Source organism: Carassius carassius, chromosome 17 (genome assembly GCF_963082965.1).
Source record: "Carassius carassius chromosome 17, fCarCar2.1, whole genome shotgun sequence".
Lineage (NCBI taxonomy): Eukaryota > Metazoa > Chordata > Actinopteri > Cypriniformes > Cyprinidae > Carassius > Carassius carassius.
Window position 1 is genome coordinate 30,389,842 of NC_081771.1, and position 14,470 is coordinate 30,404,311.

At 38.4% G+C, this 14,470-nt stretch overlaps 1 protein-coding gene across 4 annotated transcripts in view; it reads right to left on the bottom strand.

Annotated features, from left to right (window-relative positions):
* The window catches only part of LOC132161568 (protocadherin-9), a 276,136-nt gene that overhangs the window by 195,392 nt on the left and 66,274 nt on the right, over nt 1-14,470 (bottom strand). For all 4 annotated transcript variants that reach the window (XM_059571708.1, XM_059571709.1, XM_059571707.1 and 1 more), the window contains one exon: nt 11,652-11,753. In XM_059571708.1, the coding sequence (XP_059427691.1) occupies nt 11,652-11,753 (102 nt within the window). The remainder of the gene's footprint in view (nt 1-11,651; nt 11,754-14,470) is intronic.

The window sequence follows — 14,470 nt, forward strand, 5'->3', positions numbered from 1 at the left end:
TGCAAAAAGGAGTGAGATACCAACCTAAGCAACTTTTTAGGCACATTCTAGACAGAAAGGTTGTTCCAAGCAATAGGCAGCATTTTGGAGAAAATCTGGCAACATTGCATGATGAGCTAATCCCATTGCACTGAAACACGCTATGCAGATACTTTTTTTTTTTTTCAGTAGACCATTTCATTAGAAGATCATCAAGCAACAATACAGTATATAGTTTAAAGATGTTCAGTGTACTTTCAGCCCGCGTCTACTCTAATCAGCTGTTTACTTTTAGGTCACCACACAGATTAAGATGATATTAGTAAGGATGCTTTCTCATACATGAAACAAGAGATTAAACACACCAGATTTATAATACTGAGACAGACATGCAAGAGGTTTAAAGTAGCACAATATGTTTTTCATGCATCCATCTCATTTTAAGGCCCTCTTAGTATAATGAAAGGGTCAGGACCTCTAATCCACAATATCGAATTCTGCACAAAAACAATCTGGTTTAAAACAATATCATATGTCTGTGTTTGTGTGTAAGTGTGTTTCTGTGTGAGTGACCTTCACAAATGCAAGTGCAGTTCACAACCTCAAAAAAAAAAAAAAAAAAAAAAAAAAATGACAATAATAATAAATTCAAGGCATTTTATAATGACATTTATTTTCACAATAAATGATTCTTGATCAATTAAATCTCAATAAATTACTGTAACAGATTAGATTTTTTTATCAAATCAAGCTTACTTATTTATTCATTCATTCATTAATTCGTCAAGAGAATTTGAGGAAATATTAGGGGAACTATGTCTAAATAAATAGTTAAGCAAACAAACAAGTAAATTGGTTCCAATAACGGGCCCTTCTTTATGAAAAAAAAAATAAAGAAAGAAAGAAAACCAAATTATTTGGGTTCCCTTTTGGTTGGCTTTTTTGTGTACATGTGATTGTGGTGGGGTGAAAGAAATAAGCTTACCCTTAGGTTGGCAGGGGTTTTTGATGATAGCAGAAAATATATCGAACCTCTTTCGTTCTTTACAACATGCAGGAAACAATAGAGTGCCGCCCACCCACAAAGCCCACTTCCCTGAGACAGTTTGATAAAAGTCAATTTGGAAAGCAGTGCCCCAAATCTCAAAAGGCCAAAACTGTGTATGTGTGCAAAGGAAAGACAGAGCAAGAGAGCGGGAAAATAAAAAAGAGGGCATTTTGAAGGACTATCCACCTAAACCACTTCATATATGGGCCATCCTTGCATGAAAGCAGCAGATCCCTGAGGTTAAGGGGTATTGACAGGCCAGACTTGTATAAAGGCCAAATGTGAATCCTTTAAGTCTGTGGCCTGTTTTAAGCACTGTAATCCTCCATCAGAGCCACAGAGGTGTTCTCTTTATTTAAAATAGTGGCAATATGTCAGAAAATACTGGTGAAAACCACAAAGTGATTAGTCACTGTTAACTCTGTCATTGATAAGAGATCATCAGCATCAACCGGGCGATATGGGCCCTGACGAGAGCGGCACCACAGTCGACCATCTCAGATCGACTGGATTCGTTAAAGCAATAACGCTGACTGATGCTAGATAGTCATCAGTCATAGGCAGAGATAAGTGCCTTGTATCTCTTCAGTTATTTACTTATTTCACCAGCATTTTTCCAATAAAGAACTAATAGCCGCCACTTCTAAAATAGGTCCTGAATACATCTTTTAATTATCTGTCTTCATAATCAAAATGTAAGTAATTGCTATGCCTCTGAAATAAAGTTAATTTTTGACTGACATCAAGCACCTTTATTGTTATAGAAACCACTTGATCCAGTCAATTCCTGATGTATAAAATCAAATCTCAACGTACAATTTCTTTTTTTTTTTTTTTCTTTTTTTTTTTGGTTTGAGTTTGGAACAACTATTTATTTTACTTAATTTTTTTGTCCATTTGCAAACAAATGTTTGTTGAATCATGCTTGAAAACATTTGTGCATTTCTTTTTGTGGGCACACAGCTAACTTCACCTTGTTAAACACACACACACACCCAAAAACAAAAACATCTGAAGGATTTTTTTCCAGGATGTGTGTTTAGGTGCCTAATGCCAATTTATTAGATTAATAATCGAGTCAGATAACAAATGGCGCCTCTTTTTTTAAATATATGGAACTGTGCCATTAGGACAGATGCCGCGCAGACAGCAGGGACCAAAGAGACTGCCTGAAGTAGAACAAACTTACTTCCCTTTGGGACAGGCTAATTATTTAGATAATTACTATCTGAACTCTTCATCTGCATAAAACTGACAGCCAGACACCACAGCTGGTCCATCAGGCCTTTAACACACACTCATCTAAATCACACATGAATACAAACACGTACTACTCACAAAGGGTTAAACCCTTCATCAACTTTTGTAAATATGCAGACAAACTGACTGCCACTAGGGGGCCAAATCTAAAAGTAGTAGACAGTTTGAATACAGCTTTACAAACATCCTTCACAAGCACGCAAATGCTTGGACAATGCATTACAAGCGCTAGGACATATTTCTGAAAACAACACAAGTGAATAAGCTTGTGCTGAACGACAACCAGTGCTAAGTCTACTGAAAACTTCAACGAAGCAATAGCCTGGATAATTTTGCTCACAAATGACAGTGTGAAAACTAAAGTGCTATACATGGAGTAACGGCAAATAACTTCAATAGTGTCAAAATATTGGAGAGTCAGTCTTTTATTAGCTTATGTGTTGCGCTCGTGGCTCTGCCAACATCCATTCAGCGAAACTCCATCCAACACGCTGTTTGTACAACTATTTCTACCCGCATATGTCTCCTCATCCCTGTAAAAATAGACTGAGGGTGATGTGCATAAGCGTAACGTGACATCTACTGAAAGACTGAGGTGCACCAAATGTGAAAAGCTGACAGGTTTGTGTAAACGATGCATTATGACATCATCAAAGACCAGGAAACATGCGACACATGACAATCGAATGTACAAAATGGGAAAAAAACATCTGCTACTAGAACAACTAGACAACCGAGACTGTCGAGATATGGCAAACCTTGTCCTTCACATCCACCAAACTGGGGCAGAAAATGACATTTCTTCTACATGTTCTTATCAACTTGATACTGATTCTTAAAGTATACGGCCCTTTCAGTCAGTCACATTTTCTGTAATGCAAGTTTTATTATCTGAAAATAAAAAAGAAGCAGATAAAATAAGTCATCATTGGACTGGGGAGGTAAAAGTTGGATGACCAGATGTTTATTTTTTTTTTTTTTAATGCTACTGAACAATAAGGACTCTGATGAATGAAGTGAGTAACACATTTTGAAGCACTACAAGGGCACAAACACTGGACCCTGCCTTCTACACTAATGCAGGAGCTCTTATCAGACAAAAGCATTTTAAAGAGTAGCAATGCTGACTGCTACTTTCAGGGAAATGTTTCAAACCATCAATCTTGACCAAATAAGAGTGCCCTCACCAGCAGATGCCTCTAGGAGTGACCACTTATCTCAAGTCAGCAGCTCTGCTCTTAATAATACAGAGAGTCGAAGAGAGAAAGAGAGGAAAGAGAACACGTGGAGAATGTAAGAGAGAAAGAAAGAATGAAACTGTAAGAGAAAGAGAGTGACAATTAGGATTGGGTATCGATTGGGTTTTTTACGAAACCGGTGCCATATCGATACTTTTAAAACAGTACCGGTGCATAAACGGTACCTGAACCGATACTTGTAAAAAATATAAAAAAAAAAAAAGAGCCACAAAAAACTATGGGTAACATTAAAGAACATTACAAATATTTCCAATAAATCCATAGCTTTCACACGCTCCTTGGATGCTCTCATTTCCAAAGTTGTGGTTCCCTTACTCTAAGGCTAATAAATGTATTTCACGATCTGGGTCATTGTTTAATACAAAACCATACGTAATGTTTCTACTGTATCTATTTCAATCACTCTGATATTTTGTTAAAATTAGTGCCGTCTATCACTGTCTTTAATCAGTTCTGTGAATGACTGTATGGTCATTCTTTATAAAAGTAGCAACAATGTTGTTTGTAAAGTACAGTACTGTGCAAAAGTGTTAAAGAACACCATTCTTTGGGGTGAAAACACTAACGTAAGACTTTTGCACAGTAGTGCATGTATAAAGTATGTATAATTAAATTAAGTATATTTAAATAAGCATAATTAAAGTATGTGTTCATATGTGTTAAGGGGTAGATTTTCACTGGAGGAAACAGCTGCAGTGTGATGAGCGGTGAACGTAGCGAAAACAGTAGATGGGAAATTGATTGCTCCCTCTTGACCTTTTGTAAACTGTATTTATGACAAAGGACTACACAGATATTCAGTGTTGGGGAGTAACTAGTTACATGTAACGGCGTTACGTAATTTAATTACAAAATAAATGTAACAGTAATCAGTTACAGTTACTAAGAAAAAATGAGTAATTAAATTACAGTTACTTATGAAAATTGTAACGATTACAAAGAGGATTACATTTGAATATTTACACACATCCACATACAGCTTATTTCTTTCCCAAATTGCACTAAGACATATGGCCCATAATCTCCGAGACGCGGAAAACACATTCGTAGAATCCAGTCATAAAAATGGAATTCAGCCTATAACGCGGACGCAATATGCCACATTTAGGACGAATAAATCAAAAGTAGGTCAGTACACTTGAATCAAAACCCGATATGGACTGATGTCTGTGAATATTAATCCGCAAAAAGACTGAATATGAATCCTGCACGTTCTGCGTGTCTGTGGAAATCAGGCGCTGACTGGACATCGGGAGAACCGGGACTATTCCCGGTGGCCTGGCAGACGATTTGGCCTTCTACTTTAATATTGTTATTGTATAATTGCAGGCCGAATATACTAAAGCGATTATTTCCGAATCCGCCATTCGATAATTAAATCTCTAATAAATCATGAATCGGTTAGTCGTGACTGGCAATGGTTGGGCTCGCGCGCTCTCCGCGCCTCCGCCGAACGGTTTGGATCAGACTCCGAGTAATCATCAATGCGAGAGAGAGAGACCGGAGTGAACTGTGTAAGCGCACAGCTGGAGCAGAGAAGCGACACTTCTGTTCAGGGTTTCAGGTGCAGGTCAGTTTCATCTGTAAAGATGCTAATGTAGTTTTGTCTTTGTTTACTTAGTCAAGCAGCAGCACATTGCTCGCAATCACTCAAAATACTGTATAAACGACGTCATTATTATCTTTTGTAATGTTACAGTAGTAAGTTAGCAGATAAATCATCATATTTTATCATAGGTTTAGGGGGAGCTAGTGGATACAAAAACACAACCCTTAGGAAAATTAATATAGCCTATGGTATGGCACTAACCGTGGTTTAACTATGGAATTTGTAGTAAAAATAAATACAAGTGGTAATTCATTTGCCAAAAAAACAAAATTGCACTTACAAAACATGGTAAAAGTCAAATAAAAATCTTCAGTATTAAAGTCATGAGAGAGATGGATGGATAATGGAAGTGAAGGTGCAGTTCAGGAGAGAACTCTTAATTACGTTGCAAGTCCCCCAACCTAAGGATTCACATTTTTTCATGTCAGGTCCAAAAAAATAATAATAGGGTTGTCCATGTTTCAGAATGGGTTGTGGGTGTATGAGTGGGAGATTTCCCAGCCTATTTTTTTCCCAGTCCGCCCCTCATGGAAATTAATCTCTAGAACAGTCACTTCATGAGCATTTTTTACTTATTTTGAGAAACTATCATCATATCATATACAAAGAGACAGCAGTGTTTCAAAAAGACACCAATGTTTCAGGAGTTTAGTACACAAAATAGGACACATGCATATTAGATAACCATATTTGAGTTGATGTATATGCTTTTATTTTTTTATTAACTATTTTTCCCCAAACCATTGTTAGATGCAGTTAGATGTCTGTAGTTATGCAAAGATTTGGTTTAAAAACAGTATCTATAAACTATTTCTTTTGATTTTAAATCTGCTTTGAACTTCAGATCAATCTCTAAGTAAAAGGCAGTACTAAAGTCTGATTGTGTGGTGGATGTGTTCAAATGTGATCATCTTAATTCAGGTGATGAAGGATGGTGAAAGTCTGACAGTATTGAGCACTACTGTAAGGTTAAACCTGCATGGTGTAAAATGGTTGAAGATGATTAACAGTTGCAAATTAACATTCATTATAAATTTATAAAAGTAATCAAAATGTACTCAAAAGTAATTAGTTACATTACTTTATTAAAGTAATTAAAAAAGTTACACTACTATTACATTTTAAATAGGGTAACTTGTAATCTGTAACCTATTACATTTCCAAAGTAACCTTCCCAACACTGCAGATATTCTAACAAACACACCTTGTGTCCTCTGTTTCTGTTTGAGTCCACTAGCACTGCTCTGCCGCAGTCTGCGGATTGAAGAGTGTGCTGAAAGACATTTTCATATGAAATTTAAGTTGACTGACTCTGAGGCGATTGCAAATTTGTGTACAGTTTATGGAGTTACATGCTATAGCCCCGCTAAAAAAGCCTAGCAAGGCCCATGCTTCTTGTGTACATTTCAGAGAACCAGGACAAATATTGCAATTGATCGCTTAGGCATTTAAGAGGCACCGAAATGAGGCACCGCATTCTGATTCGGTTCGGTTCATACCGGTTCCATATGCACCGGGTTTTGGTACCCAACCCTAGTGACAATAAGAACATAGCCCATATTGGCACCGGGTTCCGGTACCAAACCCTAGTGACAATTAGAAAATAGCCCAAATCACTTAATAATGACAAAACCTGATTTCAAACAAGATTCTACCACAACCAAAAATAAGAGTATTAGTTCCAACAAGATGCTTTGTCGTTTAAAAAAATTATAAGACTTTCATTCTGCCAATTAAAGGCCTAGACACCGAAAGTCGACTATGGCGCCATTTAACATCATTTGCACCTGGTACATTTGCCCTGCATCAAAATACCACAAAAAAAAACCATAGTCAACTCTCCATAACAGCAGGTGGCAGTAGTCTGTATTCACCACTCAAAAAAGGAAACCAGAAGAGCTAGGACTATGAATGAATATACAATGAGAAAAGCATTATTGTTTGTACCCCTTTTAAACTTTACTGTTTACTTGCTTTTGTCACTTAAGTTATTTTCATGCACTGGTTCGCTAAGCTGAACACCCAATCTAAGTGCTCACTCACTGACAGGCTCTTATTTGACATGCTCAATTGGCCGAAAAGCCATGAGAATGATCAGACTAATGGCAATGGTGTGGAACAAACGGCAAAAACTAGGCCATCAGACACTCAACGACAGCTTGACATTGTTAGCTTGGTGTTTATGGGCCTTATTGCAAAAAATAAAAATAAAATAAAACAAAAATTCTGAAGAAAATTCATGCTGCTCTATTCCAAAAATACGCTTACATTGGAGTGACATGGAAATGTTTAAATAATAACTCAGTTGCTAGCTTTTTTCAATCATTCAACATCCAATCATGGATAAGGATTTGTCTAGAGCTTCTAGCACTCAGTCTGAGTCAATGCAGACAACCCCACTAATGCAAAGTTAAAGTTCCTCGCCCCAGGAGTATCCCTACTCTTTACTTAAGAAAGGGATCCATTTCCTATCCTATATCTCAGAACAGAAATGGGAGCTCTATACACATGCATAATTCATGAGGTCTCTCTTTCTTTACAAAAGTCTTACAGTAAATACACCTTCACTATGAAGAGAGTATTGACCAACTTTCTAAAACACTTAGACACAGTCTTTCTACACAAAGTATGGCATGAGGCTTCAGAGCACATCCAGCCTCTAAGAGCCACTTTAGAGAGGAAAACATTTGGATACGGGGCCATGACATCACAGTTAAGGACATTGAAGAGGACTTCGGGAGTTTAATCAATGTCCAGTTTGTAAAGATTTACATTTGCTCCCTCAGTCCTGCTAACATCCTCAATACAGAATAAATAAATGCTTTCTGTAACTTTTGAGGTTTTTCAGGTTCTCATTATTGAACAACCTACTGTAGCAGGATCCGAAGTGTCAACCTACCTCATATCATCTAATTAGTGAGACTCTAATGGCGTCAAGAGCGCTCACTCTCGCTAATCAGCACCTACCGTAGACCCAGTCATTGTTCTGTTTGGTCAGCATGGCATAGCTAATCTCATTTCCCTCTCACCGGAATGAATAAATTGGCCTTAGTCTATCTTCAAACCACCTTGTCCCGACAGAATGTCAATAAATCAATAATGCGTGCAAACACGAAATACACGAAAAAGCAATTCAAAGAATTTTTCTATCTCAAGCAGTCCCTACAAGCTCAGAAATGTTTCTCTTCCCTGCTGGCAGGTCTCCTCATACATAGCCTAGCTCTGCTTCATGAATATTCCAGGACATGACGGAGGAAAACAACAGTTATGACAGTCACACAACCCTGGAATGAGTTCATAATCAATCCCATGATTCCTCTCTGCTTGCGAACCTTGAGCACATGCACCTGAGGCTCATCAGGGCAGATAACCAATGACAAGTCTCTGCGTTCCACTGTGACAGCGACTTATTGAACAGCAAAGCAATGTATCTATTCAATCTGTCCATCACTAGTGAAGATATACATGCACTAGCTGTGTTTTCTGTAATGAGAGGCAGCTTATTTCGAAGATGTTGTAAGGCATGAAGGACCATTTATTGACACGCTCTGAAGTGTAGTGTCGACTTACTGTGTTTGACTTCTTCCCTTCCGTCCGTGGTCCTGAGGTGAGAAAACAGCAACTGATTGCAGAGCAATAAACAGGGATAAACTCCATAATGAACTCAATTGGTTTTGTGTTAATTACGGCTCATTTCAATAACTAATATTGGTCGTAAAATTGTTCTAAAGGCTCAGGGGAGCAATGACTGACAGTTGGCGAGATGTACAACATATTAGCAGAGCTGCAGTTGGAATTGAAGGATCGCCTCCGATCAGTAAAACTGGTTGCCTTGTGCACTTATCCCCAAACTAATGCATTCTAACGGATTGTGTGCAGCATCTTGGGTGTAATTGACCTGAGGTTAATCACACTGCTGACCTTTAAGAGATGACAGAGGAGGGTACAAGATATACTGCACATTCACTCTGACCTCCAGACAACAAGCAATATGTTCTCCAAAAACAACCTTTTTCATATTACAGCTCTAATTCCATTAGCAGTCCCATTAGCAATTCAACAGAATATGATTCTGGTTTACAAAGCTATTTATCAAACCAGAGTGTAAAGGACAAAAAACATTTGGTGCATAAAGAAAATTAACAAACTGGGTCTGGGTGCATATGTGCATATTACCAAGAGAACTTCAAGAACAAAAGAGAGGCCACCAGACCCCCATTTTCCCAAGGGAAGATGATGACAGTCCTTGACGCACAAAGCTGACCAACTAAAGGTTTCCTAACTTTCTTTGCCACCTGCTGGACCTCTATGCTGCTTCAACTTGCTTTAAAAGATCAGCTATTGTTCTAGTCCCCAGGGGCTGTAAGAAACTTTAATGACTTTGAACTCATGACCAATTGAGCAACTTGTTTTGACCTACTTTGAAACAAGTCCCTGCTGTACCCCAAGAACTTCTCTGACTTGGAAAGGATAGTTCACAACAGGGGTCAAATGGAGCTTTACTTCTTGTCACAATGACCTGCCCATCTGAAATCCTGCAGCAAGATTTATAACTAAACCACTGCCTTAAAAGGGAGTTAAACACAAAACCAGGTCCAGTGTGCTGGTCTAAATCTACACTAAACTTATGGAGTCTGCCCTCACTTCACCAAAAACAATCTGTACTAGCCTATTGCTTTAGTTTCTTTAAACTGATGTCCTGAAAGCCATCAGACAAGACCTCTAACACTCCAGCCATCACCCATTTGAAACAGTGATCCTACTCAAGACCAGCCTTTTTCTAAAACAGTAGGTTCTTATTATCAGATTAACTTTATTTATTACAAATTATTTTAATTTCATTTTGATGCAGAATTTTAGTTACAAGATAAGTATCTGTTTGTTTCACGCTTACATATAATTAGCTGAGGTATGGTATGCATATTTGGCGTGCTGTCCGGGGAAGGGCTCCGAGCTCAGGAATGGCTCGAACCTAGAATACCCCCCCCCCCCCCTTCCCCGTCTATTTATAAATTGAACTCAAAGTGAGGATATAGAGTGGAGGAGGGATGCTGATACACCGTCAATGGATAGAGGTAAGTCAGGGATATTTATACTATGGGATTGATTACTTGATTATGGTCCACCTGTGTTGATTAGGCTAAGTATCTGACGCGCTCCTCCCGAATCTTGTTAATAAAACATCATTTAATTCTGTATGAGACAGCAATGAGTGTGATTGGATAGTTCACCCCAGGATGATATAGGAAAGTGACCATTCACACTCCAATGATGAGTTCGAATCCCATTGGAAAACCACTGTAATTGGCTGCACACTGAGCTACTCTTATGCATGGTGACATCATGAAGCACGCAGGTCATTTCTATCATCTCATCGACTGCCCGGGAGAATATTCCTAATGCAGACAGAGTGTATTCATATTCCCTGCAGACATGCTGGAAGTTAGATGCAGTGAAATGGGCAAAAAAGAAAGATGCAGAGATAAAATAGGGTGAAATGTTGATCAGGAATGCAGCACAGCCCATACATGCTCTTATAATGGAGCTGAGGGGGTGTTGGTGTCTATAAAGTGGGCATGTCGAGAGTCATAAGGTCCCTGTGGTAGAAACAAGCCCTATTTTTTGTCTTACAGTCATGGTTTATTTCTGAATTTCCTTTGTTGCCTTCTCCACTGCAAATATTCTACTTCTCCATTCACCACCCTCTTATTTTCTGTCGGTCTCCGTCACACCCACATAGACCTTGTGGAGTTTAGTGAACACATTCAAGCACCTACAAATGCACACACACACATATAGAGCCCAAGTAAAGTCTTTAGCACTCTGTAGAATGAAAAGAAAGGTTATGTGTTTGATTTCACTCACTGCATTTGAGCACACTCTTCTGATGAGAGTATTAAATCGGCCAGGACAAAGGATAACAGTCGGTGAGGGCTGGACATATATCATCTGAACTTACACAAACAAAGTCAGGAAAGCATGCACAAGGAGCGAGGCATTCATCTTTATCAAACCGCATAATAATAATCATTAGCTCTTATAGACATTTGCAAATGACAAACATCGACTGATGTAACTAGTCAAGAGCACTGCCAAGAATAGCTCCTGAAAATTCACCACAAACATTTTAAGGCTTCAAACTTGTATATGATTTCTTTCTGCACAAAGCTCTGGGGAAAAAAAGGAAAACCAAAAAACAAGCATCATTAGGTCCAGTGGCAAGCAAAGCTTCATGTAAACTGTCCCAATTCCCGGAAGACAAGAATCCCTGCACATACTCAGGTAATGAGAGCAATGGGAGGGAGGTATGTGTGTTTATGCAAAATTAGCGGAGTTATAATGATGTAGCAGTGAAGGGACCATTGTTAGAGAGGTCACTAAAGAAACCAATAAGCAGAGAAGACATACAAACAAGCAGGTGAAAAGTGTATCTGTGCCTCTCTCTAATGGGGCTTCAACAGCAGCCATCTCAACAATCTGAACAAGGGTTACTCACTAGAGGAGTGCAGGGCGTCCAGTACTCTGGGTTCAGCTCAGCTCGGGAGCGAAGGTCCAGATAGTCGGGGTTCAGTTCGGTGCGGGCACGGGGAAGCGTTCCCTTAAAAGCCAAGAAAAGGCAGAGTTACAAGTCCACCCAGTAAGCAATTTTTTTCAAAGATAAAAAATGAGTGATGATATGGCTGGAATCATATGACGGTTTTATATTTAGATTCAATTACCTCTCAATCTGTAAAATAAATAAATAATAATTTTTAACATTGTTAAAATAAAAAATTCAGAACATATTAAAATCAATATGCACACTGTACTGTACATGAAAATAGTTTCTCTCTCTCTCTCTTCAGCCGTTTGTAGGTTATCAGTCAATAAATGAATTACAAATTATTTATAAAATAATTGTAATAACGGTATTCAATATCATGACCAATGTTGGAAAAGAAAAAAAAAATTTTTTTTTGGAATAAGGTCTAAAATTAGTTTCAATTAGCTGGTGCATGTTGGTTAGTAGTTAGTTGACCCTCTAACATGTTAACCATCATGGATCAGCTTGGACCATTAAAGGACCAGTTTAGACTAGCCATCATGTTGTAAAACTGCTATCTTTAACCAGATTTTCCCGTCTTGTGTTTCCAGCCTCGTGTTTGATAGACACAACCTGCTTTTTTCTGTAAAATGTGCATGAAGCTTACTATTTCAATTCTGAATCTTGCCATTCAGGCCACACCAATTTCCTGTTTCAACAGGTATTACAAATGCTGTGCTTCCTATTACATGAGGCCTTTAATGGAACTCAACAAGACACTTCTAAAACCAGGAGAATGAATGGCATTCTGTCACTTTTTATAAACTCGATAGAAAAAAAAACACGGTTTCTGAGAATTTCCGACCTTCGGCAGCATCCTTAATATTTTACACACAAACGTAAAATTAGGGGGCTCTCAATTTCCAAACACTCAAAAGGTGACAAATTACACAGCGCTTTTAGGCTGAGGCAGAAGATGTTTTCTTCTTCACGCTTTGTGTCCAAAATGATACAGACGTATTATATCTCCTTTGAAAATGAAATTGCCTTTATAAGCATACGGCATTTGTGTTTGACAAACCTCCGCTGTGAATCTCAGCGAAATATCCTGCTTTCAAATCAGTCTGCCCTTTGTTAGGTAATCTGCTTTTCTCTCGCACGCACCTTCGTCTCTTCTGTGTTGTTTTACATGCAATAGAAAGAGGGACGCATATGAAACAAACACATATGAGTGGTGACATTTCAAATTATATTAGAGTGATACTCAAGCAGGGAAAGCAATCAAAAAGGCTTTGGTGGAGGCAAGGCGACCTCATTGAAATTCACAAACAAAGTGAGAGAAGCTAAAACAGCTTATTGTACAGCCATGAATTAAAACCTAAATGCTGACCTTAAAGAAAACAAACAAACAAAACAACTAAAGGCTTTCGTTTATTTATTTACATGCACGGCGAACAAGGCAAGACGGGAAATTACGAAATGTGCGCTAAGCATCGCATGAGATTCAAGGTCACTCAAAGTAGGCAACCCGAAGGCTACTGTGCTCAAAATACTCTGGAGATGCTATGAATACTTAATAAATGGTTTATTTGCTTCGGAAAGAGCCGTTTTTCATATTTCCAACAAAATCCAGTAAATTGCGGCCATGCGAACACTGTATGATGTATACCGTAATTATCTGTTGATTTACAAAATGACCGCCCAGTAATGAGGCAGGGCCGACGAAAGGCCTGGGCATACATCACTGTCTCTTACCCCAGAACGCCTTCGAGAGCGCACCCTCGTCCTCTTACACGTACTATTTATCTCTACTCCATCTCTGCGTGCTACGCCTCATGAAATCTGAAGTTACGTTTGCAATGCCAAGGCATCAAAAGTCTGTTTCCTGAACCACTATGTCTATTTACTTATTTGTCTGGAGCTCTATGCCGCCCACACTCTGTGTTTTAATTAATGTCATGCTGACCTGGACAACATGCTTTGGCAGCTGGCAAAGTCGTTTAATGCCAGCGTGATTCTCTACTCTATCCATTAGTGAGCGAGCGTGAAGGAAAGCACATTCTAGAGCACTGGCGTATGGTTTGTACTCTTTAATTGTATTATTAATTTATATTTTTACTGTAATCTTACTATATGGTACATATAGAGCGTGTTTGGTGTGTGTAGTCATGAGAACAAGCCTTCTGTGCATTCGAGAGTTTTTCTCACAGCAAGATGTATGATCAAAGCCAGAAGGAAGCCTGCTTCTGTTCTGTAAAAGTATAAGCTGTCTGTCATCTGTCCTTCATTCCCTCAAACAAAGCATGTTCTGCTGAACTGAACATATTCTGAGCTTTAAGAAAGTTGAAAACATAGCCTCTGTACTTCCTGTTTATTGCAATACATTTGCAGCAAATCACAAAAATGTATTCTGGAAGGTTTCAGCTCCATGTTTCTGCTAGACACGCTTTTGCTTTGGTTCTTATAGTCGACATGTAACAGATTTGGGTCATGCATTTTGGTGTTTAGTTGGGTTGGGGGGGGAATTCAGAATTTAAGAACTGACTGCGTTTGAGTTAATGGGTGTGAATGGCACACCCATTCGAAATTTGAATTGGAATAATAGGAAGAATTTATTTAATTAGAAATGAATAAAAAACAAAGGTAATGCATTGGTGGTTTTTCCACCCTGGAACACAAAAATGTATTCATTAAATCTGATGAAATATACATTTAAATATACCATTCAAAATGTGAAAAGATTTTTTAATTTGAAATGATTTTGAAAGTGAAAGTCTCTCAGCTCACCTGCT